Below are 27,526 nucleotides of genomic sequence, written 5' to 3' on the forward strand. Positions count from 1 at the left end.
GGGAACAGTTTACACCCGCGGGCCAGATCCTGGCCTGCGGGCCATATGTTGGACAACCCTGGGACAAACTGACCCTTAGAAAGGCACAGATTAATCAAGTCAGCATGGATTTGTTAAGGGAAGATCTTGTCTGACCAACTTAATCGAATTTTTAGAAGAAGTAACAAGGAAAATTAATGTGGGTAATGCAGTTGATGTGGTCTACATGGATTTTAGCAAGGCTTTTGACAAGGTCCCTTACGGCAGGTTGATTTTAAAAAAAGCTCATTGGCCCATAGAAATGCACCAAGGTGGATACAAAATTGGCTCAGTGGCAGGAAACAAAGGGTAATTGTTGACGGGTGTTTTTGCAACTGAAGGACTGTTTCCAGTGGCATTCTGCAGGGCTCAGTATGTCAGAATCCATGAGGAAAGGCATTATCACCCTAATCTACAAACGGAAGGGGGAGAGGGCAGAAATCAGAAATTGGACGCCCATCTCACTGCTTAATGTTGACTACAAGATTCTGTACAAAGTCATAGCCAGTCGAGTCAAGTCTGCTCTGAAGTTGGTGATCCACCCTGATCAGACCTGTACTGTACCCGGCAGGAAGATCTCTGATAGCCTCGCGCTACTCAGAGATACGATCGCCTATGTATGGGACAGGAGGGTGGACACCTGCCTCATCATCCTGGACCAGGAGAAGGCTTTTGACAGGATATCGCACACCTACATGATGGACGTGCTTTCCAAAATGGGGTTTGGGGAGGAAATCTGCAATTGGATCAAACTGCTCTACGCAAACATCAGTAGCGCAGTCTCAATCAATGGGTGGGAATCGGAAAGTTTCCCGATCCAATCTGGAGTCAGTCGGGGCTGTCCTCTCTCCCCGGTCTTGTTTGTTTGCTGTATTGAATCCTTTGCTGAGTCTATTAGGAAGGATGCGAGCATAAGAGGGATGACAATCCCAGGCAGCGGAGGCACTCAGGTGAAAACCTCCCTGTACATGGATGACATCGCCGTCTTCTGTTCGGATCCGCTGTCTGTGCGCAGACTGATGAGCATCTGCGACCAGTTCGAACTGGCCTCAGGAGCCAAAGTTAACCACGGCAAGAGCGAGGCCATGTTCTTTGGGAACTGGTCTGACTGATCCTTTGTCCCCTTCACCGTCAGGTCAGACTACCTGAAGGTGCTGGGGATATGGTTCGGAAGGGCCGGGGCATGCACCAAAACCTGGCAGGAGCGAGTAGCCAAGGTACAACAAAAGTTGAGCATGTGGGGGCAGCGATCCCTCTCCATTGTGGGTAAGAACCTGGTCATCAGGTGCGAGGCGCTCACGTTGTTGCTGTACTTGGCGCAGGTCTGGCCCATACCCCACTCTTGCGCTGTGGCGGTCACCCGAGCCATTTTCCACTTCATCTGGGGATCTAAAATGGACCGGGTCCGGAGGGACACGATGTTCAAACCTCTGGATAAGGGCGGAAAAAATGTACCCAACGTGGCCCTCATCCTGATGACCACCTTCATGTGAGGCTGCATCAAGCTGTGTGTAGACCTCCAGTACGAAAACTCCACGTGTCACTACGTGCTGAGGTTCTATCTGTCCCCGGTGTTGCGAAGGATGGGCCTGGTCACATTGCCGCGGAACGCTCCATGCAGTTGGACTGTGCCGTACCACCTATCCTTCGTGGAGCAGTTTCTGCGGGAAAACACCTTTGACCACCAATCCATCAGGCGATGGTCTGCACAGAATGTCCTCAGGGCTCTACGGGAAAAGGAGACGGTGGATCCTGTCGGATGGTTCCCTGAGCAGACCGCCAAAGTCATTTGGCGGAATGCCTCATCACCAGAACTTTCAAACAAGCACCAAGATGTAGCTTGGCTGGTGGTGAGAAGGGCCCTCCCCGTCAGATCCTTCCTGCATGCCCGAAGTCTCGCCCCCTCCGCGCAATGCCCCCGCGCTGGCTGTGGTGGGGAAGAGATGGTTGATCACCTCCTCCTGGAATGTGTCTTTGCAAAGCAGGTGTGGAAAGAGATGCAGTGGTTTTTGTCGAGGTTCATCCCAAGCAGCTCTGTAACACAGGAGTCTGTGCTCTACGGGCTGTTCCCAGGGACACACACCGAGACAAACATCAACTGCTGCTGGAGGACTATCAATTCGGACTATCAACAAATGAAATGGAAGGGTTGTGAGGCAACTCATGATTGTATAGAAGAAGAAGCAGAGTTAACGTTTCGGGTCAGTGACCCTTCATCGGAACGTTAACTCTGCTTCTCTTTCCACAGATGCTGCCAGACCTGCTGAGTGGTTCCAGCATTTCTTGTTTTTATTTCAGATTTCCAGCATCCGCAGTATTTTGCTTTTATTATTGTATAGAAGGAAACTGATCACCTTTGCACTGTTTGTATTTTTTGACTTCGTGCTGTTTGAAACTGGTAATGTAATTTTCACAGATTATGAATAAAGTATATTTTGGAAATTTAAAAAAACAAACACCAAGAGCGCAATCTTTAGCTTATTTGGTTACCTGTAAGAGATAGTGTCAGATAATGGTCTGCAATACACTACCAAACCATTCCAAGACATGTGTGCAAAGTGGGCTGTGAATCATGTAACATCATCACCACATTAACCTAGGTAAATTGGCCTAGCAGAAAGACTGGCATGCACAGTCATCGGTTGTGAAATGCAGAGAAACTAACCATGATTTCCACATAGCCATGTTGCACTTAAGGGCAACACCCATTGACACAGAAATCACTGCAGAAATCATTTTCGGAAGGCAAGTCAAGACAACTCTTCCAAGTCATCACTTAATGAAATCTTTGTCAGTCCAAGACAAATTATTGGCAAAACAAGAAAGGATGAAAGTCGCACATGATAAGCATGCAGGCATGGAACTACCACCTTTACAGGTTGGACAGAAGGTCAGAATGATCCATCCACAAGAGAAGACATGGTTCCCTGCAGAAGTGTCCAAGATCTGTGACAAGCCAAGGTCATGCAACTACCCCAAATGGAGCAATATTAAAAAGGAACAGATGTCAACTGAGAGAATTAGCTAACGATATTGTGCTTAACAACTTATTGCATCGAGAACACGTTCACATTTGAGTTCTAAGAACATAACTAAGAAAAGTGACACATATAGTGCTCAAGCACAGGATGATTGTCAGTACAGACATACGAGTCAAGAGAAAAGAGTTGATAATTCTGGTTCCCAACAAAAATACACAGTTACAAGATCAGGTCAAAGCAGTAAATCACCTGCATGTTTCAGAGACAGTTGATTAATGGGCATGAGTCAATGTGTGTGCAAATAACGTTCACAACTGTTCTGTTTCATTATTTACATAGTTTACAAATTTCATCAGATGAAAGGTCACAGAACTGAAACATTAACTCCACTTCTCTCTCCACAGGTGCAGCCAGACCTGCTGAATATTTCCAGCACTTTCAGTTTTCCTGCAGTCATGGGTGGTCTGGTAAATGTGCCTTCAAAGCTTGAGGTGCAGGAGAAGCAGCCAGGGAAAGAACAGGAGCAACTGAGAGAAGAGGAAGAACAAACGTCCTGTACAAGGGGGTGTTCAGGGAACACTTCTCCTACTTTAACTTTACTGAGGAACAATGTGTGAAGTGTTCACCAACGAAAAACCACAATAGAAAGAGATTCCACTCCCTTAATGTGCAGCTTGTTTGTGAACAGCATGCGACAGGCAGTGCATCACGTAGGTCTGTGCAAGAGTTTCTGGCAGCAGTTATGATTCATTCATTCAATGCCAGTTCTCTGTGTCACCTTTAAAGCAACCAGCCTGTCAGGTTACAGACTAGTTACCTGGAGACAAGGGATATCACATCCAGACATGGTTCATGTCTTCTGTAAAGAGCCTGTGCACAGCTGCACAAGAGCACAACAAGAGCCAGACTGCCACCAGAAAGCTTATTGAGCAGACAAGCGATGGGCTCAAGCAACATTTCCATTTTGGACTATTTGGGAGGCACTCTGCAGTACAGCCCTGAAAGCGTATCCAAATTTGTGATCGTCTGCTGTATGCTGCATAACTTAGTGATAATGAGAGAGCAATCCTTACCACCACCTGGATAGCAAGAGGTCTCGGAGGAGAAGGAGGAAGTGCAGGAGTAGTATCAAACCATGGTGATCCTAACTGCCAGAGCTTAGAGATGAGTTGACGCAAGACTACTTCATGTGAACCATCCCACCCATCCGCAATACACCAACAGTCCCATGATCATTACCACCATCATCATTGCTACCACTGTCTGACTGCCTGCCTTTAGCCCCGCCATATAGGCCTTTCCTCCACTAAACACCAAATCTAGAAATAAGCGCAACAATTCAAATCCAGTGGTATATAATTTTTAACAGGTATAATTAAGATTTACCCTGGTATAAGCCTTTTAGTGCCCGTCTTTTGTACTTGTTTACCTATCCTAGTGTTCCTATGAGGTGTATACCCAGTCTCCACAGCTTGGAGTTGGAAGGCTGCTGAGCTTCCATTGAGGACATTTCAGAGGAACATGGTGGGCAACTTCAAACAGCTTTGGGACATGAGGGCCTGATGGCAGACTGCAGCATCTTGCAGTGGGCTGGGGCAGACTGACTCAGCTGGCTGTGTGCGACAGTACCAGGGGCTCGGGGACAATGGGTGACAGGAGAAGCAGATGTTGTCGTCCTGAGAGATGACAGCAGGTACCTCTGCCATGTAGCCAATGCCACTCCAAGGCTTGCAGCTCAGCACTCCAACAACTCTGCACAAGAGCAGAATGTTCCTGCCTCAGCTCATCTGCTGCTGAAATCCTCATCCATGCCTTTAATACCTTCAGACTGAACTGCTCTCCTAGTCAGACTCACATCTTGCACCCTCCATAAACTTAAGCCTATCCAAAACTCTGCTGCCTGTATCCTAGCTCCTATCAAGACCCCTTTACCCACCAACCTTGTGCGTACTGACCTACATTACCTCCCAGTCTGGCGACGTCCCCGATTTTAAAATTGTCATCCTGTTTTCAAATTCCTCCAAGGCCTCGTCCCTTTCCATTTCATTGAACTCTTCCAAATCTGGCTTTTTACACATCCCCAATTTTAATCGCTCCACAATAGATGGCTATGCCTTCAGCTGGCTAGGCCACAAACTCTGGAATTTCCTCCCCAAACCTCTTTGCATCTCTACCTCTCTCTTCTACTTTAAGATGCTCCTTAAAACCTATATCTTTGACCAAGAACAAAGAACAGTACAGCACAGGAACAGGCCATTCGGCCCTCCAAGCCTGCGCCGATCTTGATGCCTGCCTAAACTAAAACCTTCTGCACTTCCGGGGTCCGTATTCCTCTATTCCCATCCTATTCATGTATTTGTCAAGATGCCTCTTAAACGTCGCTATCGTATCTGCTTCCACCACCTTCCCCAGCAGCAAGTTCCAGGCACTCAGCACCCTCTGTGTAAAGAACTTGCCTCGCACATCCCCTCTAAACTTTGCCCCTCGCACCTTAAACCTATTTCCCCTAGTAACTGACACTTCCACCCTAGGAAAAAGCTTCTGACTATCCACTCTGTCCATGCCACTCATAACTTTGTAAACCTCTATCATATCGCCCCTCCACCTCCATCGTTCCAGTGAAAACAATCCGAATTTATCCAACCTCTCCTCATAGCTAATGCGCTCCAGACCAGGCAAAATCCTAGTAAACCTCCTCTGTACCTTCTCCAAAGCCTCCACGTCCTTCTGGCAGTGTGGCAACCAGAATTGAACGCAATATTCTAAGTGGGGCCTAACTAAGGTTATGTACAGCTGCAGCATGACTTGCCAATTTTTATACTCTATGCCCCGACCGATGAAGGTAAGCATGCTGTATGCCTTCTCGACTACCTTATCCACTTGCGTTGCCACTTTCAGTGACCTGTGGACCTGTACGCCCAGATCTCTCTGCCTGTCAATACTCCTAAGGGTTCTGCCATTTACTGTATACTTCCCACCTGCATTAGACCTTCCAAAATGCATTACCTCACATTTGTCCGGATTAAACTCCGTCTGCCATTTCTCCGCCCAAGTCTCCAACCGATCTATAATCCTGCTGTATCCTCTGACAATCCTCATCCCTACCTGCACCTCCATCAACCTTTGTGTCGTCCGCAAACTGACTAATCAGTCCAACTACATTTTCCTCCAAATCATTTATATATACTACAAACAGCAAAGGTCCCAGCACTGATCCCTGCGGAACACCACGAGTCACAGCCCTCCATTCAGAAAAGCACCCTTCCACTGCTACCCTCTGTCTTCTATGACAGAGCCAGTTCTGTATCCATCTTGCCAGCTCACCTCTGATCCCGTGTGACTTCACCTTTTGTACCAGTCTGCCATGAGGGACCTTGTCAAAGGCTTTACTGAAGTCCATATAGATAACATCCACTGCCCTTCCTTCAACAATCATCTTCGTCACTTCCTCAAAAAACTCAATCACATTAGTGAGACATGACCTCGCCTTCACAGAACTATGCTGCCTCTCGCTAATAAGTTCATTTGTTAGCTTTTAGTCATCTGTACTAATAGCACTCCTGTGGAGCACTTTGGGATATTTTACTATAAAAAGAGCACTATATAAATGCAAGTTGGTGTTGAGTGATGTGACACTCTGGAAGCCCCCAACACTAGCCACTTGATCCAAGATGTCAACTGTCTGAGCTCCTATGGCAGTGTGAGCTGACATGCAAGCTATCAGCAAAGCCTCTATCCTGGTGGGCTGCACCGTGGTGTGAGGCCTGATCTGCAGGTTATGCAGCCATTTGTTTTTTCAGGATTGTTTCTTCCTGTCAGCAGCCAGAGTGCACTGCCCCTTTAAGAGCTTTTAAATGGCATCAATAAAGTCCAACTTCCCATCTCCAATAAATGGGACCAGTTGTTTCTAGAACCAAATAGTTTCTTTAACTGTTGCTTTAGTTTGAAGCAGAAAAAGATTTACGATGAGCTGATGATTTTCGGGAGCTGCAGTTATAGATGTGTTTATTTATGTTTGTTGCTAACCAATTATACATAGCCACGACTGTGCTAAAATTTGACTTTTTATTTCCTCAAAAGAATTTTCTGGGCATACCCTGCTGTTGACTGGCTGTAATTGCTTTGTTGCAATGAGGGGAATGCTCCCTGCTGCGAATGCATTTGTTTGCTGACTGGAGTAATTCATTAAATGTTAAAGACTTTGAGACACTGATGAAATAAATGCTATACAAATGGGGAATTATTTTCTTTCCTCTCTAACTAGCTTTGTTTTTGGATTCCCATTGCTACATTTACAGGATTGATTGGTTTAGAAAAAAACAAATGGGGTTTGACTACTGATGAATTGTATTTAATTTCAAAAATTACACATTTGGCTCTCATTTAGGAGTTCACATCAGCATATTATGTAATACAGATCATTGATCAGTTTGTAGATTAGTTGCAGCACCCAATATCTGTTTTCAGTCAACTATATATACACACACACACACATAAAAGGAGAGCCTATTGTTGCCATACCAAATAATAATCTGCTTCACAGTCCAGGAGTTATTTCTTTGAAGTATAATCACTATTTTAATGTAGGAAATGCAGCAAGGTCCCATAGCCATATGATAATGGCCATGTAATCACTTATTTACTGGGTCTGGTTGGGAGATAAATGTTGGCCAGTGCATCATGCAATAAATAGGGAATTATGTATTATTTGTATTAGTGATTGAATTAATGAAATGTGATGAGTTGCAACAAGCAGAGAAATAGATTGCAAACACCACACTAGAGGCCAGGCAGAGCTGTAGAAACTTCAACTTCCTGTGTTTGTTCTTGCAACTCATTTTCACACACTAGCTTTAAGGATGGCACTGTTTATTCCTAGGATAAAAACAGATTGCCAGGGTGAAAAGAAAAATACATCCACCTGATGAGGCAGACAGGGCCACAGTTTAATGGCTTGTTGCAAAAATGGCACCCGAGTGCAACACTCCCTCAGTACTGCACTGGAGTGTGAGCCTTGATTTCTGTGCTTAAGTCCTGCAGTGGAACTTTAACCCACAATCTTGTGACACAGCAGCCAGACTACTACCCAAAGAGCCATGGTTGACACTGCAGTATCAATTCATCTGTTACGCCCAAGTGAGAAAGGGGTCCAGGGTTCTCGGAGTCTTCACCTGGTCTTACCATAACAGGGTTTAATTTTAAACACTTTTTAGCTCCCCCTTGGTGAATCCTTGTTCACTAACTTACAATTAAGGCAAAGAAACTAGCCAAAGGTCTAAAGAAAAAAGGTTGAACTTCATTAAACTTTAATTTGCTTAACACCTATGGAAACCTGACATGCCAGCATGCACACAATACACAGAGAGACAGAAAAAAAAAAAGAGAAGAAATAAAGTGGAAAAGTTTGAGGCAATATCTGAAGATGGTTTTGGTTACTGTTCAAGCTTGCTGTTAAGTCCTTGATTGTAGGTAGGTCTTTCTTTTCTTTGGAGCCCCAATATTCTTAAGCCTTGTTCAACGTAGGAGACATTTTTCTTGAAGTTCATGTGACCTCAGTGGGTTCAGAGGCTTGAGAAAGATGGGAGCAGGCAAGAGCAGTCTTCTCACTCCAGCAGCAAACAACCAGTCAGTTCAAAAACTGGCTAGTTCAAAAAACCTTGGACCAGCCAGCCATGTGACCAGCCCTGGCTTTTGTGGATTACATCATCTTTAGCAGTCTCTGGAACACTCTTCCTTACACCTTCAAAGTCTAATGAAGAAAATCCATTGTGGCTTGAATGTGTCAGGGAATGGTCCTCATCTCCACAAGCACTGTCTGTATGAGAATGTTTTTCAGCTATGTGTCTGGCAGCACTTGTAACAGGCTCTCTTCTTCCCAGCAACAGTTTAAAATCAATGTTCATATGACAATTAATATGCCTCATTCTTGGCAGGTGGGGCCTGCATGACACGTTTGTCCACTGTTATCACCAATGCTAATAATTCCTACCCTATACTTCAAAAATATTTAAAAGACATGAGGTTCAGCATCAAAAGGGAGAAAACAGGTTGACTTTAGAGTGAGAGAAATCTAAATACTGTAGATGTTGGAAATCTGAAATAGAAACAAGAAATGCTGGAAATGCTCAGGTCTGGCAACATCTGTGGAGAGAAGCAGAGTTAATGTTTCAGGTCAGTGAATCAGTTCTGAAGGGTCACTGACCTGAAACATTAGCTCTGCTTTTCTCCACAGATGCTGTCAGATCTGCTTAGTATTTCCAGCATTTCTTTACTTTACAGTGTGGCTCTTCAGACAAATTCAGTTCTCAAGTACTTAATTGCACATCTAAGCAGCATACTATTACAGGATAAAAGTTCATTGCAAGAATGGATAAGTCAAGGTGAACCTGGTTGCAAGTGGGTTTGCACACAATGTCCTTTAATTTTGCAGTTTGGCTTGAACTTAAGGCCCGACTAGAGATAAGTCTCAGCTAGCCATGTGTGCAGGCAGGTTACTCGTAGGTAAATATATGTACAACAAAAATTTAACCATTTACAACTTTCTAAAAAATATTTATTCAATACAAATACAGTCACAGTATTCAAATTAGCAATTTCAAAATAAAATTCACTTAATTTTCTTCAAAACTATTAAAACATGTGTCCCCTTTCCTTTTTTCCCCACAGCTATTTTTCTGAGTTATAGAAAGGCTCATACTAGTTACCAACTTACGAACAATGCATTCAATCTTAAAATAAAAGTAGTCACAGTATAAAAAGCCATTGGCAGTTATGTGCAAGTTTTAAAATAAAACAAGTGAAAACTAAAATGTTTGTGTTCCAGTCAAACACTAAATATAAATTGATTCTTTAAACATTTCAATATTTAGGACCATTAAAATATTTACACAGTATACGTAAATTGAAATCATACTAAAATGGGAAAGATTGCTTTGCCATATTATAAGCAAATGTCAAGCCAGCAACTGTTGTGTAGTTCATAGACAATGCTTTTATGCAGGAATAAATTCTGCAAGATACAATGAGCATCAAAACAATACTCAGACTAAATGGCCAAATTTATACAGAAAGGTGGCTCAAAGTTGTAGGTTTTTTGTGCAAAGCTAAGCAATGGACTGTGAAATTAACAGCTTCATACGTCCTGCCAAAATGGCTTAATACTTTATGTATTTGAGCTTTGAAGACCAAATCAGTTAACAAGGAAATACTATTTAGTACATGCTGCACCTTCAATTGAATTTTAGAATCAAAACTACATTCCCACCAACATTCAACAGTTGGTTGTTGTAGTAGTAACTTTACTGGCAGAATTATAGGAATTAGACCTTCTGGAAAATTTCTTAGAAGCAAAGGAAGCCTGAATGCTTCTAACTGTCCTGACACTACGACACTGCAATGTATTTTGAACATGATCTCTGAAATCTTTGGAAACAAAGTAATAGACAAAGGGATCAATGCAACTATTTATGCTGGACAGACAAAGACTTACAATATAGAAAGCATAAACATTGCTGTTCCCTTTGTATTTTATCAGAGAATAGTGAACAATCAGCATAATATTGCTTGGAGTGAAGCAAACTAAATACATTGTGAGAACAGTAATAATTAATTCAATTGCTCTTTTGCGGCTTTTCCCAATGTTAGCTTCATTGGCTGAGGCTTTCAATGCTTTGATCATCAACACATATGCAAATAATGTCAGCAATGCTGGAAAGAAATAAACCCCAATAGCCAAAGAGAGAAAGTAATCAAACATGCTAGAAGCCAATTGATCTTCACGTAGGACATCATGACAGGTTATTATATTAAGGTTAGTAATGTTTGCAGTTTGCTGAATATTTAGATACAATGGCATAGTCCCCAATACAATAATTATCCAAATGAAAATAGATATGCTATAAGCAATACAAGTCTTCCTCCGTGATTGAGATATTGGATTTATAACAACCCAGTATCTTTGAACACTGAGGCAGGTCATGAATAGAATTGAACAGTACATGTTTCCATAGAAAAAAACCACTAGCACCTTACACAGTCCTTCTCCAAAAATCCAATTGTTGCCATTTAGATGGTAGGAAATTTTCAAAGGGAACCAAATGATGAACAGGAGATCTGCCAAAGCCAAATTAGCCATGTAAATAGCTGCTGGATGTTTCATTTTGGTTCGGTAGGCAAATACCCACAATGCCATTGCATTTGAAGGCAGGCCAATGATGAACACAACAATGTAGACCAAAGGCAAGAAGACTGTAGTCAATCCACTGGTCAGTACAGATGCAGCAAACTCATCAACTTCAAAACCATGCTCGCCATTGCTGTTGTTGGTTTCTTTGCCAATAAAGCTTCGTGATGACGCTGGAATTAAAGGAGACTTTGTTTTACTCATTTATAAAATTGTACAATAATTATTTCAGGTTGCATTTGCTTTTGGTCATCTGACCCAATATCTTCTGTGGCCGTCATACTCTATTTTATAACACTCCTGTAAAATGCCTTGGGACAAATGTTAAAAGCTCTACATAAATAGAAGTTGTTGTAGAGCATTCCAAATCCTGAAACACTAATTTACCCTCTAGATATTTTGACTGATTTGAAACCATGATCTCTGATCATTGATCCACTTGCCAGAGGCAATAGTCTGTTTCAATCAACTCCATCAAAACCTCCATCTTGAAAGCCTCTTTTAGCTCACTTCTTAACCTTCTCTGTTCCAAGGAGAACAGTCCTAACTTTTCCAACTTCTTTCAAAAAGGAAATTGCACAGGCACTTGCAGGGGAATGGAACTGACTGGGTGCTTTACAGCCAGCATGTACTCAATGGATTGAATGGGCTCCTTCTGTGCCATAATGACCATGGCTTTACATAACTGAAGTCCCTCATCCCTGTTAACACACCTCCAAGATCTTTACATCCTTCCTGAAGTGTGGTGCCCAGAATGGTCCACAAAACTCCAGCTGAGGCTTAACCAAGTTATTTATAAAGTTCTAGCATGATTTCTTTCCTTTTATATTTGCTTCTATTTATAAGCTCATGTAACCCATGCTTTTTTCAACCACCTTATCAATGTGCCCTGCCATCTTTAAGCATTTAAGTTTATAAACATCAAGCTTTCTCAGCTCATCTACACTCTTCAAAATCCTGCACGTTATAGTATACTGACTTTACAAATTAGTCCTCCCAAAGTGCATCACTTCACATTGAACTTCATCTGCAATGCTTCTGCCCATGGCACCATCCTGTCTAGGTCATCCTGAAATCTATAACCAACCTCATCACTATTGTGGTGCATCATGGGCAAGCTTTATAATGCTGGTCCCCACTTAGAGTCTAGGTGGTTTATAAAAACGGAACAGTAACAGATTCAAAACTGACCCTTGGGGAACACCACTCCAAACCACCTCCCAGTCTGAAAAACATTCATCTGCCACCACCCTCTACTTCCTGTCACTGAACTAATTCCATATCTAAACCATCACTTTCCCCTTAATTCCACAGGCTTCCATCTTAACAAGCCTCCTGTGTGCGGCACTGTCAAAATGCCTTTTAAAAGTCCATATATACAGCTACTGTACTACCTTGCTTGAGTTGAGGGAACAGGAAATGTTATTGGATAAATTGGCCTTTAACAAATCCATGCTGGTTCCCACTGATTAACACATGCCTTTCCAAATGAAAGTTTATTTTGGCCTGAATGGCTGACTGACTTGTAGTTTCCTGGTTGATCCCTCACCCCTTTCTTGACTGGTGGTATACCATTAGCAACCTTACACTCCTCCAGCACCATTCCGGTGTCCAATGAGGATTGAAAGATTGCGACCAATGCCTCACCACTTCTACTTTTGTTTCTTTCAGCAACCCAAGATGCATTCCATCTGCACCAGGTGTCTTGCCAACTTTCAGTAATGGTCATCTTTAGTATATACTCATCATCCATCACTATCCTGTTCATAACTTTTCACTTAAGTGTAACCTTCACACCATCTGCTTCCTTTCTGAGACAGATGCAGTGTACTCATTTAGTACTTTTGCCATGTTCTCTACATGAATATTTACCCTCTGACTCCTTAATACCAGCAACTTTTTCCCTAGCTAACCTTTTACACTGCTTCAGGGTGCCATTTAATGCTGCCGACTAATCTTATCTTGTAACCTCTGCCTCCCGCATTAACATTTTCAATTCCCTCCTGTATGTTCCAGAACCTTCCTGGTTAAGTCTTACTCCTGATAGATATTAAAAATGGAGGCTTATAGCCACTTTTTATTTCCTTTGCTATACAAGATGCATTAGCTTTGAATGTTCGACAGTCTCCAAGAGGAATGTGCCTAGTTTGTACCTGAACACTTCTCAGAATGCCTTCCATTGCTTAGTTACTGCTTTACCCTACAATTACCTTTTCAAATTGACCTGTGCTAGATCCCTCCTTAAATCACTGAATTAGCTCTTCCCCAGTTGAGCACTTGTCCTTTGATATTTTCTGGTCTCTTTCCATAATTATTCTAAACTGCATTATGTTGTAGTCACTGTTAGCTAGCTGATTTACTGTAACATCCTCCACTTGCCCTACTTCATTTTACAGAAGTAGATCTAAAACTACTTCCTTCCTAGCTAAACTGGAGACATATTGATCGAGAAAAGTTGTCTGTACACATCAGAAATTCTTCTTTCCCTACACTCAGTACTAAGTTTTTCCCAATCTATATTCAATTAATTAAAATTACTAATCTATTTTACACATTTGAAATTTTCCAACAGATTTGCTCAACTATTTTTCTCAGTTTGGAGCTCTAATTAAAAACTCAATGTAGTAGCACCTCCTCTGTATTTGGCTTAACTCAATCCAAATAGATTCAGTACTAGAGCTGTTTAGCATATCCTTTCTATTTACAATTAACAAGGGGGGGGGGGACGGGGTTGAAGAAAGGTTCTGAAGTGTATTCAGGAAAATTTTATTGACCAGTATGTTTCTGGCCCAATGAGAAGGACACATTGCTCAATCTGATTCTGGGGAATGAGTTGGGTCAAGTGGATTAATTGTCATTAGGGGACAGTTATCATAGCATCATAAGGTTTAGGTTAGCTTTAGAAAATGACAAGAAGCAATCCAGAGTGAAAGTAATTATTTGGGTGAAGGTCAATTTCAATGGGAACAGGGGTGGCAAAAAAAAAATCTGGCTCAGGTAAATTGGAATCAAAGATTGGTGCACAAAACTAACTGAACAATGGGCTGCCTTCAAAGATAGTTCAGGTACAGTTGAGGTACATTCACATGAGGGCAAAGTAAGACAAACAAAGCCAGAGCTCAGTGGATGACAAAAGAGAGTGAAGATGAAGTTGAAAAAGGATACATATAACAGATGTCAGGTTGATGATAAAAGTGAGAACTAGGCTAAATATAGAAAGTGAGAATTAAAAAAGGGAGAACTTAAAAAATGAGAAACAGTATGTGAAGAGACTGACAGCTAACAAAAGGGAATCCAAAAATTTTCAAGAAACAAATAGTAAAAAGGAGGAGTGGGGTTGATTAGAGACCAAAAAGGAAATTTACACATGGAGGCAGAGGACATGGCTGAGGTATTAAATGACAACTTTGCATTTGTCTTGACCAAGGAAGATGATGCTGTGAAAGTTGAGATACTGGGTGGACTAAAAATTGAGGGGAGGTATTAGAAAAGGAGAAAATTGTAGAGGCACTGGCCATAATCTTCCAATCCACCTTAGATACAGAGGTGGTGCCAGAGGTCTGGAAGTTGCAAATGTGGATACCCTTGCTCAAGGACAAGCCCAGCAACTGCAGACAAGTCAATTTAATCTTGGTGGGAAAGCTTTTAGAAATGGTAATCCAGGACAAAGTTAAGTGACTTGGACAAATGTGGATTATTTAGGAATGCCAGCACATTCTTAAAAGGCAAATAGTGTTTACCTAACTTGATTGTTACCTCAAAAAAAAAACTGAGGGTTGATGAGGTGCACATGGACTTACAAAAAGCATTTGATAAAGTGACAAAGCACCACATGACAGGCTTCTCAAAGTCAAAGCCCATGAAATAAAAGCAACAGTGGCAACATGGATATGAAGTTGGCAGAGTGGAAACAATTGCGGTGAATGGTTGTTTTTCATACTGGAGGAGGGTATACAGTGGGATTCCCCAGGGGTCACTATTAGGACTACCACTCTTCTGGATCCATATTGATAGCTTTACTTGGGTGTGCAGGGCACAATTTTAAAACCTGCAGATGGCAAAACTCCAAGTACTGTGAACTGAGGGGAATAGTGATAGACTTCAGAGGACAGACAGGCTGGTGGAATGGGCAGACATGTGGCAGATGAAATTTAATGCAGAAAGGGATGACATGATACATTTGGTTGGAAGAACAAGGAGGAACAGTATAAAAATAAGGGGGCACAGGAGCAGAGGGATCTAGGGTTTATATGTACAAATCAAAGGTGGCAGGGCAGGTTGAGAAAGTGGTTAACAAGGCATACAGGATTTATAAATAGAGGTACAGAGTACAAAAGCAGGGAAGTTATGATAAACCTTTACACATTTGTTCACCCTCACCTGGTGTACTGTGTCCAATCCTGGGCACCACTTTAGGAATGATGTGACAGCATTAGAGAGGGTAGAGATAAAGATTTTTACACAAATGGTTCCCTGGGATGAAGTTACATGGAAAGATTGGAGAAGCTGGGGTTATTTTCCTTAGAAGTATGAGGAGATTCGATAGGTGTTCAAAGCATTGAGGGATATGGACAGAGTAGAGGAAAAGGGAGAATCTATTCCCGCTGGCAGAAGCATCAGGAACCAGAGGACAGTGATTTAAGCTGAATGGCAAAAGAACTAAGGTGACATGAGAAAAAAAAACACAATGTGAGGTTAGGATCCGGAATGCAATGCTTCAGAATGTGGTGGAAGCAGATTAAATCATGGTTTTCAAAAGTGAATTCAATAATTATCTGGAGAAAAAATTCACAATACTACAAGGAAAGGACAATGGAGTGGGACTGGCTGAACTACTCCTGCAGAGAGCCAGCACAGACATGAAGGGCCAGATGACTTTCTTCTGAGCTGTAACCACTGATTCTAATCAATACTACCTCACCCACTCCTCTATCATTCCTGAATACTTAGCAAACAGGAATATTAAGATTCCTAGCATTTGAGCATATCTGTTAATGCAACCACATCACAATCCTATGTAGCAACTTGTGCTTGCAGCACACCAACCTTTTCATTATACTATGGACATTGACATACATACAATACCTCCTTTGCCACTTTTGCTATTTTCCTCACTGATTCCTGTAAATTTTGGGATATTTCAAATTTTGCTGCTGTTCATATCTGTCTTTGATTCCATTGCTACTCCTTTCTGGTTCCCCATCCTGCTCGGCCAAATTAGTTTAAACTCCCAACTGCACTAGCTAAACTTTCAGCAAGATCATTGATTCTGGCTCGGTTCAGGTACCCCTTCCCTCACAACTGGGCTCAATGCCCCAGGAAACCCTCCCTACTGCACCACTTCTCCAGATACACATTTACTGGCACCATATTCCTGTTCCTACACAAAGTGGCACCAGGAATAATCATGAGATTACTATCCTCAATGTGCTTTTCTTAAACCTTTACATAAATATGCATGAAGTACATTTATCCATATTGTGGGCTGGGCATTGTCTACTAAAATTATTGCCTGTGGTAGAAGTGTTACTGCAGTTATGCCTGCCACTAGTGAGCAATTTCTATTTGACAACGATGCACAAATACATTAAATAAACCTGCCGACTCTATAGTTGCCACTTCAGTTCTGATGTGTTGAATATAAAAACTCTGGCTTCACTTCTGTCCAGTAATAAAATTGGATGACCATGGGAGTATTTATTGCAGATTTGACTACAATTAGAAACATTTGTGTTGAAAGTAGTGGTTTAGTGCCCTCCTCCATCCAAATGAGCAAGTGCCAAGCAGGTTCCAGAAGGAGTGAAACTGAATTACCCAGGCCACTGTTATACATAGCAGTTAGTTTCAAAAATAGCATTTTTATCTCCTTATTTGTAAGGGCCTAGAATTCAAAAAACCAAATGCGACCTTATTCTTATAATCAGCCATTAGAGCAGGCATCTTATTCAAGATAAAGTCCATTTTGTACGAGTCAACTTTAAAACCTAATGACCAACTGCTACTCGGCTTTCAGTAATTCGAAACTACCTCTAAAGATCACCATGCACCACACCCTTATATATAGTCATTTACAACATTACACACCTTCAAAACAGGCTCCAATTACAGCTATATAATACAGTTCAGGTTCAACAGGCACAATATATACCTAACTAATAGTTTAAAGCTGAGACCTATGTAGTCTACATTTTACTGCAATTATATGTTAAGGGAGGAATGGGAAAAGTTAGTTTTTATCCTGTTTCAGAACCCAATAGGTCATTTTAAAAAATGCTCTTAACCCAATGTTGAAGTCTTTTCAAACCACATTAAAAATTTTCACCATAGTCAATCTACTTTAATGACCCAATTGTTCTCAGCACAAGTTCTCAAGTCACACTTGTGGCTTCTGCATCATTGAATGCCTGAACCTCTGCAAATCTTAACCAATACTCTGGTTATTTTCTGCTCAAACTTGGCTTTCTCTCCTCCTTTAGGCAAAGATCCCCCTGCCCCACCCAAAAAAAATATCCCTCTATTTTATGATTTAAGACAGCTAGCCCTTTTGTTCCTCTACACAATTTTATGGAATAAAACTACAATAATTAATGCAGAACATGCATTACATGTTAACACCCCATGGAAGGTACTCCATTCAAAGTGGTTAATCTAATGCACAAGCTTGTACACACTACTGAGTCAGCAGCACTTGAGATGGCTGGGCCATGTGAGCCACATGGAAGATGGCAGGATCCCCAAAGACACATTGTACAGCGAGCTCGCCACTGGTATCAGACCCACCGGCCGTCCACGTCTCCGCTTTAAAGACATCTGCAAATGCGACATGAAATCCTGTGACATTGATCACAAGTCGTGGGAGTCAGTTGCCAGCATTCGCCAGAGCTGGTGGGCAGCCATAAAGACAGGGCTAAAATGTGGCGAGTCAAAGAGACTTCGTAGTTGGCAGGAAAAAAGACAGAGGCGCAAGGGGAGAGCCAACTGTGCAACAGCCCCGACAAACAAATTTCTCTGCAGCACCTGTGGAAGAGTCTGTCACTCTAGAATTGGCCTTTATAGCCACTCCAGGCGCTGCTTCACAAACCACTGACCACCTCCAGGCGCTTATCCATTGTCTCTCGAGATAAGAAGGCCCAAAAGAAAGAAAGAATCTAATGCACACCATTCATTTTTTGAACATTATATCTTGACAATTCAATCAATCTCACTAAAAACTGAGTGGTAACAACAATGGAATGTATGAAGAGTGCCAAAAAGCTGAATCAGTGGACAATTTATATTAAGTAATCTCAATCCAAGAGTAGACAGTAAACTGCCTCCTGTTTGTCTTCCTTCTACAGTAGGGCAGATTATTGCAGATAGCATTATAACAGCACTCACAAAGCTTTCCAATTGCACTACAAGTAGCAACAAGTTTCCTTCTAATCGTTAACCCAATTTTATTTCAATAGCAAGCATGAAATTCAGAACACTCAGATTTTCAGTAACTCACCTCAGTCAGTCCCCACTATACCAGAAGCAAGTTTTATTTTGGGAAAAAAGCAAGCGCTATTGTTAAGAGATGAATGAAAGCGATCTGGAGAAACATGCTCTAACGTTCCAAAACAATATTTAAAACATGGTCATGTGTAGTTTCACTCCTCATTGCTACAAGAGTGTGCTTTCCCTGCAATCTCAGGTACTAATGAAATACCCGGCTAAAATATCGATAGTGATTTGTGTAACGTGCATCCAAAATGTAGAAAATCTCTTCCCAACTCCGATGCACTGGTGACAAAACCAAAATGGAGCCCAATCCAAAAAAAAGCTGGTTTCATTGAGATGACCGAAACTCCGACCAAATTCCAACTTCGGGCGCTGGTCACGGAACGTCACTCACTCGCTTTAAAAAAATCTGTGCCAAACGGGGAGCGAAATTCGAACACTTTCTGCTTTAAACCTCGTCTATATTCTGACTAATTCCAGTAACGACAAGAAAAAGTCGTTCATGTTCAAGGCACATGCCATCCCCCTCAATAAGCTCAAACCAATGGGTCTCAAACCTGCGAGCTCCAACCTGCATTAACCATTCAGCGCAGGGAAATGTTAAAGGCTGATGAAGCCCCGAGTTTCCAGCCACAATCTCCCTCTCTCACCAACTCCTCTTACCTGCATTGCAAACAGGCAGGGCCATCAGCCACGCCGTCAATAAGACTGCAAACATCCTCGCAGTGCTCATCGTATCCTCTCGTTAGAATAAACTCCCGCTCCAGTACAAGAACAACTCCAGCTACCCGCTCCACGTCGCTCTATATATAATGTGCTAATTGCAGAAAGGGGCTGGGCTCCTGGACACTGACTGATTGACAGGTGTTACCGCATCTTGGAATCTTCGCAAAGAATAAACAGGACTGCAGGCACCCACAGGGGGTGGAGCGAGCGTTAGGGTTAGGCGACAGGTTTGTACCTGCTCTGTCTCAGGAGGGCGGGCCCTCCGACACACTGATACTCACCTGGGCAGTATCAGTACAGGCGGGGAGTGAGTCACAGGCCTGCTGCTGCCTGCAGGCGTCAACAACCAAGCAAAATGTTTATATACATCTTTCCCTAGAGAGACGCAGGGCACACATAACAGAGAGCAATATTTATCTCAGGTGTGGAAATAATGATCTGGCAGTTATGAAAGTTATCTCCCACCAGTGAGATAGACTGCATTCCGCTGTTTACTGCCTTTTCCCCCCCAAACATTCCAAGGGAAATGTTTAAAAGTCTATATATGTACGGTTAACACAAAATATTTGTTTATTACAACGGATTAGCTGCTCTCGGCAGCATTACAGCCTAGTATCAAAAATCAAGCATAGACTGAAACCAAAAATCTTCCGGATTTTCAGGACTTTGAGGCACATATACTTTGAGGGCTGCGGAATAATCAAAAAGAACAGACTGGATTTTGCGTTGTAATGGTTATGAAGGGCAGGTAGTGGCTTTTCCTAAGAATGTGAAATGACATAAGGCTTCGGGGAAACTCACTTAGATTGCTTTCATCGATTTTTTTTTAATGCACTTAATCTAGCTCAGCTCTGATGGAACTAAGCTGTTGGGATATTTAGTTAAATCTTGACTTTTATCCTAAGAGATGTATTGCAGTTCCAAAAGTAACTGGAATTAACTATCTACATTCTTCATCAAGGATGTGTTCGATGACATTGTACAGGAGGGTGTTGGAATGTGTTCCATTTCTGAAAGGCTCAGTATTCCTTTTCACAACTATTTTGTGAATTGATTCTCCTGCAAATCTACTGAGCCCTACTCATTCAATTTGAAAAATGGGCTAACTAGTGGGGTATGATCACCGATGACCCCAACTGCAGTTTTATGGCTTTTCTTGGATCAAATGGAGATCTTGAAAGCCTGGGATCTTAAAAGGGGCATCTCTAAACTGTTTATTAAGATCAGCACTTACGGGACCAATTTTAGCTAAGATGCGGGTATTCCAAACTGCAATGAAAATAGGGCAAGAGGAGCCTTGATTTGTGCATTAAAAATATGGCATATAACATAAGAACATGAGAACATAAGAACTAGGAGCAGGAGTAGGCAATTCAGCTCCTCGAGCCTGCTCCGCCATTCAATACGATCATGGCTGATCTCATCTCGGCCTCAACTCCATTTTCTTGCCCGTTCTCCATAACCCTTCAAACCTTTACTAATTAAAAATCTGTCTATCTCCTCCTTAAATTTACTCAATGTCCCGGCATCCACCGCACTCTGGGATAGTGAATTCCACAAACTCACAATCCTTTGAGAGAAGTAATTTCTCCTCATCTCTGTTTTAAATCTGCTACCCCTTATCCTAAAACTATGACCTCTTGTTCTAGATTGTCCCACCAGAGGAAACATCCTCTCTATGTCTACTTTGTCAATCCCCTTAATTATCTTGTATACCTCAATTAGATTTCTCATTCTTCTAAGCTCTAGAGAGTAAAGGCCTAAACTGCTCAATCTCTCTTCATAAGACAAACCCCTCATCTCTGCCATCAATCTAGTGAACCTCCTCTGAACTGCCTCCAATGCAATTACATCCCTCCTCAAGTAAAGGGACCAAAACTGTATGCAATACTCCAGGTACGGTCAAAATTCCATTTGTCTTCCTTATTACCTGCTGTACCTGCATACTAGTTTTCTGCAATTCATGCATGAGGACACCCAGATCCCTCTGCACTGAAGCACTCTGAAGTTTCTCTCCAGTTAGATAATAATTTGCCGTTCTATTCTGACCAAAATGGATAACCGCACACTTATCCACGTTAAACTCCATCTGCCAAATTTTGGCCCATTCATCTAACCTATCCATATCCATTTGTAAATTTCTTGTTTCTTTATTGCAACTTACTATCCCACCTATTTTAGTGTCATCTGCAAATTTGGCTATAGTACCTTCTATCCCTGCATCCAAGTCATTTATATAGATTGTAAATAGTTGGGGCCCGAGGACCGAACCCTGTGGCACCCCACTAGTTACATCTTGCCAAACAGAAAAAGACCATTTATCCCGACTCTCTGTTTTCTGTTGGTTAGCCAATCCTCTATCCAAGCTAATAAATTGCCCCTAACCCCATGTGATCTTACCTTGTGTATTAACCTTTTGTGCGGCACCTTATCAAATGCCTTCTGGAAGTCCAGAAATACTACATCTACAGGATCCCCATTATCCACTTTGCTTGTCACGTCTTCAAAGAGCTCTAGCAAATTGGTCAAACACGATTTACCCTTCATAAAATCATGCTGACTCTGATGGATTGAGTTTTGACTTTCTAAATGTCCTGCTATTATTTCCTTAAGAATGGATTCTAACAATTTCCCAACGACAGATATTAAACTAACTGGTCTATAGTTTCCTACTTTCTGCCTTCCTCCCTTTTTGAATAAGGGTGTTATATTAGCATTTTTCCAATCCACTGGAACCTTTACTTGGGTATCACAACAATTCTTTACAGTTCAAAACTGAGGCGTGCAACAAAATGCTGCCTTTAATCCAGGAACTAAACTGTGAAAGAAGTTGTAAGAAAAAGGAGAAACAGTTTACAAAGGTAATTACAGGTGAGATATCTATTTTTATCGAGACTTTCTCACTTTTAACTCTTGTCCTGACAAGACTATGAACAATATGGTAACAGGATAATAAAACAGAAAGTGCTGGAAATACTCAGCAGGTCTAGCAGCATCTATAGAGTGAGAAACAGAGTTAACAGGCTGGATTTTATAGAGGCCTCAACGTTGGATTCCGAGGTGGGTGGGGGGAGGGGGGGGGGGCATGAAGATTGTCCAGATGAGGCCTACCACGGACCTCAATGCCAGCAGGGCCCATCCCAAACTAGCCGGTGGTGGCGAGGCCTTGTGGTGGCCTCCCGCTGCTCAGCGACAGAACTGTAATTTAAATATTCAAATTCATTAACTTACCTGAGTTAATGACGTTCCCATCGCCTCCTGAAATGCCACTGCGACCTTCATCTCGGCAGCCGGCACTGCTGCACCTTCGCATCCCCTTTCGGGGAAATGAGGCACAATACCTTTGGGGAGGGGGGAGGAGGTAAGTTTCTCAGTGTGGGAGGGGGGAGAAGAGTCAAACTATTCTGATTGGTGGAGGGAATGGTGGATAGGGGTAAAGTTAAAAGTTTGTGAACTGGGAGGGAAGGTCAGGTACACAAGGTATGTATTTTTGGGGGGGAAAGGGCAAGAAATGAGTGTATTGTTAATAGGGGGTGGGAGAGGGGCTGGAAACCTCACAACTTTTAGTGATTTGTGTATTTGTTCTCTCTTTTTACTCCTCTACCCCATTTATACTCTTATTTTCCAAGTAATATGTGACCTTGTTAATTTTTTTTACCTAATTTTAATACATCACACTTATCATTGGTGAGCAGTTTCTTCAAAGTAGGGAATGAAGCATCACGTAGAGGGGTTTAAAGAGGAACTTTCAGAGAAAGAGACGAGGCAGCTAGATGATCTCCCTACAATGTTGAGGCAGAGGGACTGGGAAATGCAGACGAGTGCACTGTCAAAAGCCTGCAGAATGCAAGAGAGGGTATAAAACTGAAGGAGGTTGCCAAAATATGGTGGGTTGAGGTTGTGAAGGGATTTGAAGACACTGACAAAGGTTGTAAATGTAAAATATGTTGGGGGACATGGAGCTAAAGTTAGCTTGTAAAAATTGAAGTATTGGGTGAACAGGACAGAGTACAGAAAAGAATAGGAGTGGTTACATTTTGGACAGGTTAGGAATTATTGAAGTTGGAGTGTCAGAGGTGGAAGGAGGACATTGGAAAAAAATATTCTGTCGCTGACAAAAGCATGGATAAAGAGTTTCAGCAGTGCAAGAGTTGAGGTAGGAGCAAAAACAGGTAGTACTGCAGAGATGGAAAGAAGAAGTTGTGGTGATGGTTAAGTTATGGTGTTTGGAGCGGAGCCCTAGAGCAAACAGAGGCCACTGTCTGGTTCAGCCTGAACAAGAGGCTGGGAGGAGGATGGAGTCAGTGACGAGGAGCAAAATTTATGGCAGTGGCCAAAAATAACAATCATATTGTTCCTTCTGGACTATCTCAGACACAGCATGCATAATAGTATAGGGTTTGGTTTTGATCTACAGGAGAGTTGAGGCTTTATTTTAACTGCAAGCATCAAACAGACAGGCGGTGGGTGAAATGCTCACCTATTCCTGCTGGCAAGTGGCCCAAGCCATTTCAAAGGCTGCATCTCATAATCATAAATGGAATAAAAGACTTGCTTTTATATAGTGCCTTTCATGACCTCAGGACAACCAAAGTGCTTTACTGCCAATGAAGTATTTTTTTTGAATTGTGGTCACTGTCGAAATGTATGAAACGCAGCAGCATATTTTCACACGGCAAGATCCTATAAACAGCAATGTGATAATGGCCAGATAATCTGTTTTTTTAGTGATGTTGATTGATGGATAAGTAATGACCAGGACACCAAGGATAACTCCCCTGCTCTTTTTTGAAATAATACCATGGGATCTTTTACATTCAACTGAGAGGGCAGACGGGGCTTCAGTTTTAATGTCTCATCCAAAGGTAGCACAGAGTAAGCTGATGACAGAGTAGTTCAAAGACTGAGGTCTATGACAGGAATTTGATGCAAGTGGGAAGTCGATGCAGTGGGGGAAAGAAGTGTTGTTTTTATACCTATTTGTTCAACCTTCAGTAGCTGGTGAGTGTTCTTTTGTCTGCAAGCTAGAGTCTCTAGCTTTATATTACTTTAGCTGAGTAAATTCATAACTAATTGACTAATTAAATACATAAGGTTAGGTAGACATGGCAGGGATAGTGGTGTGCTGTGACTGCAACATGTGGGAAGCTGTGGAATGCATTGCAGTCCCAGACAACCATATCTGCAGAAAGTTTCTGCAGCTGAAGCAACTTCTGAGTTGCAGACATTGCAGAGCATCAGGGAGGGAGAGAGCTACCTGGACACTTTATTTCAGGAGGTAGTCACATCCCTCAGGTTAAGTAGAAGTTTAAAGGATGTGACTGTAATTCAGGCAGGTATGGGGATCCAGCATGTAGTGATGGAGGAGCCTCAGCCCTTGACTTTGACCAACAGGTATGAGGTGCTTGCTACCTGTGCGGATGAGAACAAGGTCTGTAGCATGGATGATCAAACTGACCATGGCACTATGGTGCAGGTTGCCATTCAGATGGGGGGAGCAAAAATGAAGGTGGTAGTGATAGGGGACAGGATAGTCAGGGGGATAGATATTGTACTATGCAGCTGCGAGCAGGAGCTCTGAAGGTTGAGTTGCCTTCCCAGTGCCAGGGTTAAGGACATTTCCTCACAGCTGGAGACAAACATGGGAGAGGGAGGGTCCAGTTGTCATGATCCATGTAGGAGACAAAAACATAGATAGAGCTAGGAATGATGTTCTGCTGAGAGAGTTTTGAGGTGTTAGGGTCCAAATTGAAATGTAGAATATCAAAGATAATCATCTCGAGATTATTACCTTGGCCATGCGCCAACTGACATAGGGTCAAGCAGATTAAAGAATTAAATGTATGGCTGAAAGAGTGGTGTGGGAAGAAGGGGTTTCAATTCATGCGGCACTGGCACCAGTATTCAGGACAGAGAGACCTGTTCCTCTGGAATGGGCTCCGCTTAAACTGGGCTGGGACTAGTATCCTGGTGAATCAGATAAATAGGGCTGTAGATAGGGCTTTAAACTAATGGGGTGGTTGGGAGAGGAGGGGAGGGTGAAGGGAAATTTAGAAAGCCAAAGAGAAAAGTAGAAGCAATAGAACAGTTTAGCAATAGTCATAGAGCACTGAAACAGGCCCTTCAGCCCACTGGGTCTGTGCCAACCAACAACCACCCATTTATACTAATCCTACATTAATCCCATATTCCCTACCACATCCCCACCATTCTCCTACCACCTACCTACACTAGGGGCAATTTACAATGGCCAATTTGCCTATCAACCTGCAAGTCTTTGGCTGTGGGAGGAAACCAGAGCACCCAGCAGAAACCCATGCGGTCACAGGGAGAACTTGCTAACTCCGCACAGGCAGTACCCAGAATCAAACCCGGGTCACTGGAGTTGTGAGGCTGCGGTGCTAACCGCTGCGCCACTGTGCCACCCGATATCGGTGAAGGCAAGAAAAGTGAGATAGGAAGGAACAGAAAGTTAACAGTAATTGGTGTATCAGCAAGTAAAGTCCATGCAGGGAATAGCAGTAAAAAAATGAAATTAAAAGTTCGTTATTTGAATCCATGAAGCATCCGCAGTAAGGTAGATGAAATAGTGACATGGTTTCAAGGTGCCCAAGTTTGGGAAATAAATATTTCAGGGTACACAATATTTTGAAAAGACAGACAGAATGATAAAGGAGGAGGGGTAGCCCTGATCGTAAAGGATGACTTAAGGCATTAGTAAGAATGGACCTTGGCTCAAAAGATAATGAAGTAGAATCAGTATGGGTGGAGATTAGAAATATCAGGGGTCAGAAAGGCTGGTGGGAGTAGTTTATAGCCCCTCTAACAGTAGATATACCATTTGACAGCATTAAACAAGAAATTATTGGAACTTGTAACAAAGGCAATGTAATAATTGTGGGGGGGCTTTAATCTTCATATGGTCTGGGCCAATCAATTTGGCAAGGCTGGTCCAGAAGATGAATTTGTGAATATTTTCATGACAGTTTTCTGGAGTAATACGTTGTGGAATCATCTAGGGATAAAGCTATTTTCGATCCAGCATTGTGTAATGAGTCAGGGTTCATTAGCAATCTCATAGTAAAAGATCCACTGAGAAATAATGATCATAATGAAAGTGAATTCCATGTTAAGTTCAAAAGTGGCATACTCCAATCACAAACAAGAATCTTAAAACTTAAACAAAGCTAATTACATAGGTATGAAGAGAGAGCTGGCTGAGGTTGATTGGGTAAGTAGACTAAAACGTATGGTAGTAAATAAACAGTAGGAAACATTTAAAGAAACAATTTAAAATGTTCAACAAAAATACATCCATTGAGAAACAAAAGCTCAGCAAGAAAGATCCAACCATTGCTTACTCAGGAAGTTAAGGATAGTATTAGATTAAAGCAGAGGCTTATAATGTTGCAAAGAATGATAGCAAGTCTGAGGATTTCAGATACCAGCAAAGGGCCACCAAAAAGATGATAAAAAGAGAAAAAATAGAATGAGAGTAAACTAGCTTGGAATGTTAAAACAGCTTTTACAAGTATATAAAAAGGAAGAGAGTATCTACATTAAACACTGGTTCCATAAAAGCAGAGACAGGAGAAATTATTATAGGGAATGAGGAAATGATAGAGACATTGAAGAAATATTTTGTGTCAGTCTTCACAATAAAAGGCACAAGTTGCACATCAGAAATAGAGAGGAACTTAGGGGCTACTTAGAGTAAGGAAGTTAAGGTAATTAATATCAGTAGAGAAAAAGTATTGGAGAAACTTAAGGGACTAAAATCTGGAAAATTCCCGGGACCTGATAACCTACATGATAGGGTTCCAAAAGAGATAGCTGCAGAGGTAGTGGATGCGCTGACTATGATTTTCCAAAATTCCCAAGATTCTGGAATGGTCCCAGCCGATTGGAAGCTAGCAAAAGTAACACCACTATTCAAAAAAGGAGTGAGAGAGAAAACGGGGAACTACAGGCGACTTAGCTGGCATCAGTCATTGAGTAAGTGCTGGAATTTATTTTTAAGGAAGTTTTAACAATACACTTAGAAAATCATAGCATAATCAGGCAAAGTCAAAATGGTTGTAAGAAAGGAAAATCATGTTTGACAAATTTATTTGAGTTTTTTTGAGAATGTAACTAG

At 42.0% G+C, this 27,526-nt stretch overlaps 1 protein-coding gene across 1 annotated transcript; it reads right to left on the reverse strand.

Moving 5' to 3' along the window:
• Positions 1-8,343: 8,343 nt before the first annotated feature.
• LOC137368668 (proteinase-activated receptor 2-like) lies at positions 8,344-19,573 on the reverse strand. The gene is made up of 2 exons (XM_068028814.1): positions 19,327-19,573; positions 8,344-11,354 (listed from the first exon to the last, which is right to left on the reverse strand). Exons 1-2 carry the CDS (start codon positions 19,394-19,396, stop codon positions 10,270-10,272), a joined length of 1,155 nt encoding a protein of 384 aa, XP_067884915.1. The 5' UTR covers positions 19,397-19,573; the 3' UTR covers positions 8,344-10,269.
• Between the last annotated feature and the right edge of the window lie 7,953 nt (positions 19,574-27,526).

This window comes from Heterodontus francisci, chromosome 4 (genome assembly GCF_036365525.1).
Source record: "Heterodontus francisci isolate sHetFra1 chromosome 4, sHetFra1.hap1, whole genome shotgun sequence".
NCBI lineage: Eukaryota > Metazoa > Chordata > Chondrichthyes > Heterodontiformes > Heterodontidae > Heterodontus > Heterodontus francisci.

What these genes read in the sequence shown, in the direction of transcription:
- LOC137368668 (XM_068028814.1), bottom strand. Translation starts at nt 19,396, where the DNA reads ATGAGCACTGCGAGGATGTTTGCAGTCTTATTGACGGCGTGGCTGATG. An exon ending in CCTGCCTGTTTGCAATGCAG is followed by an intron (nt 11,355 to 19,326) that starts GTAAGAGGAGTT and finishes CTTTAATTCCAG; the next exon opens with CGTCATCACGAAGCTTTATT.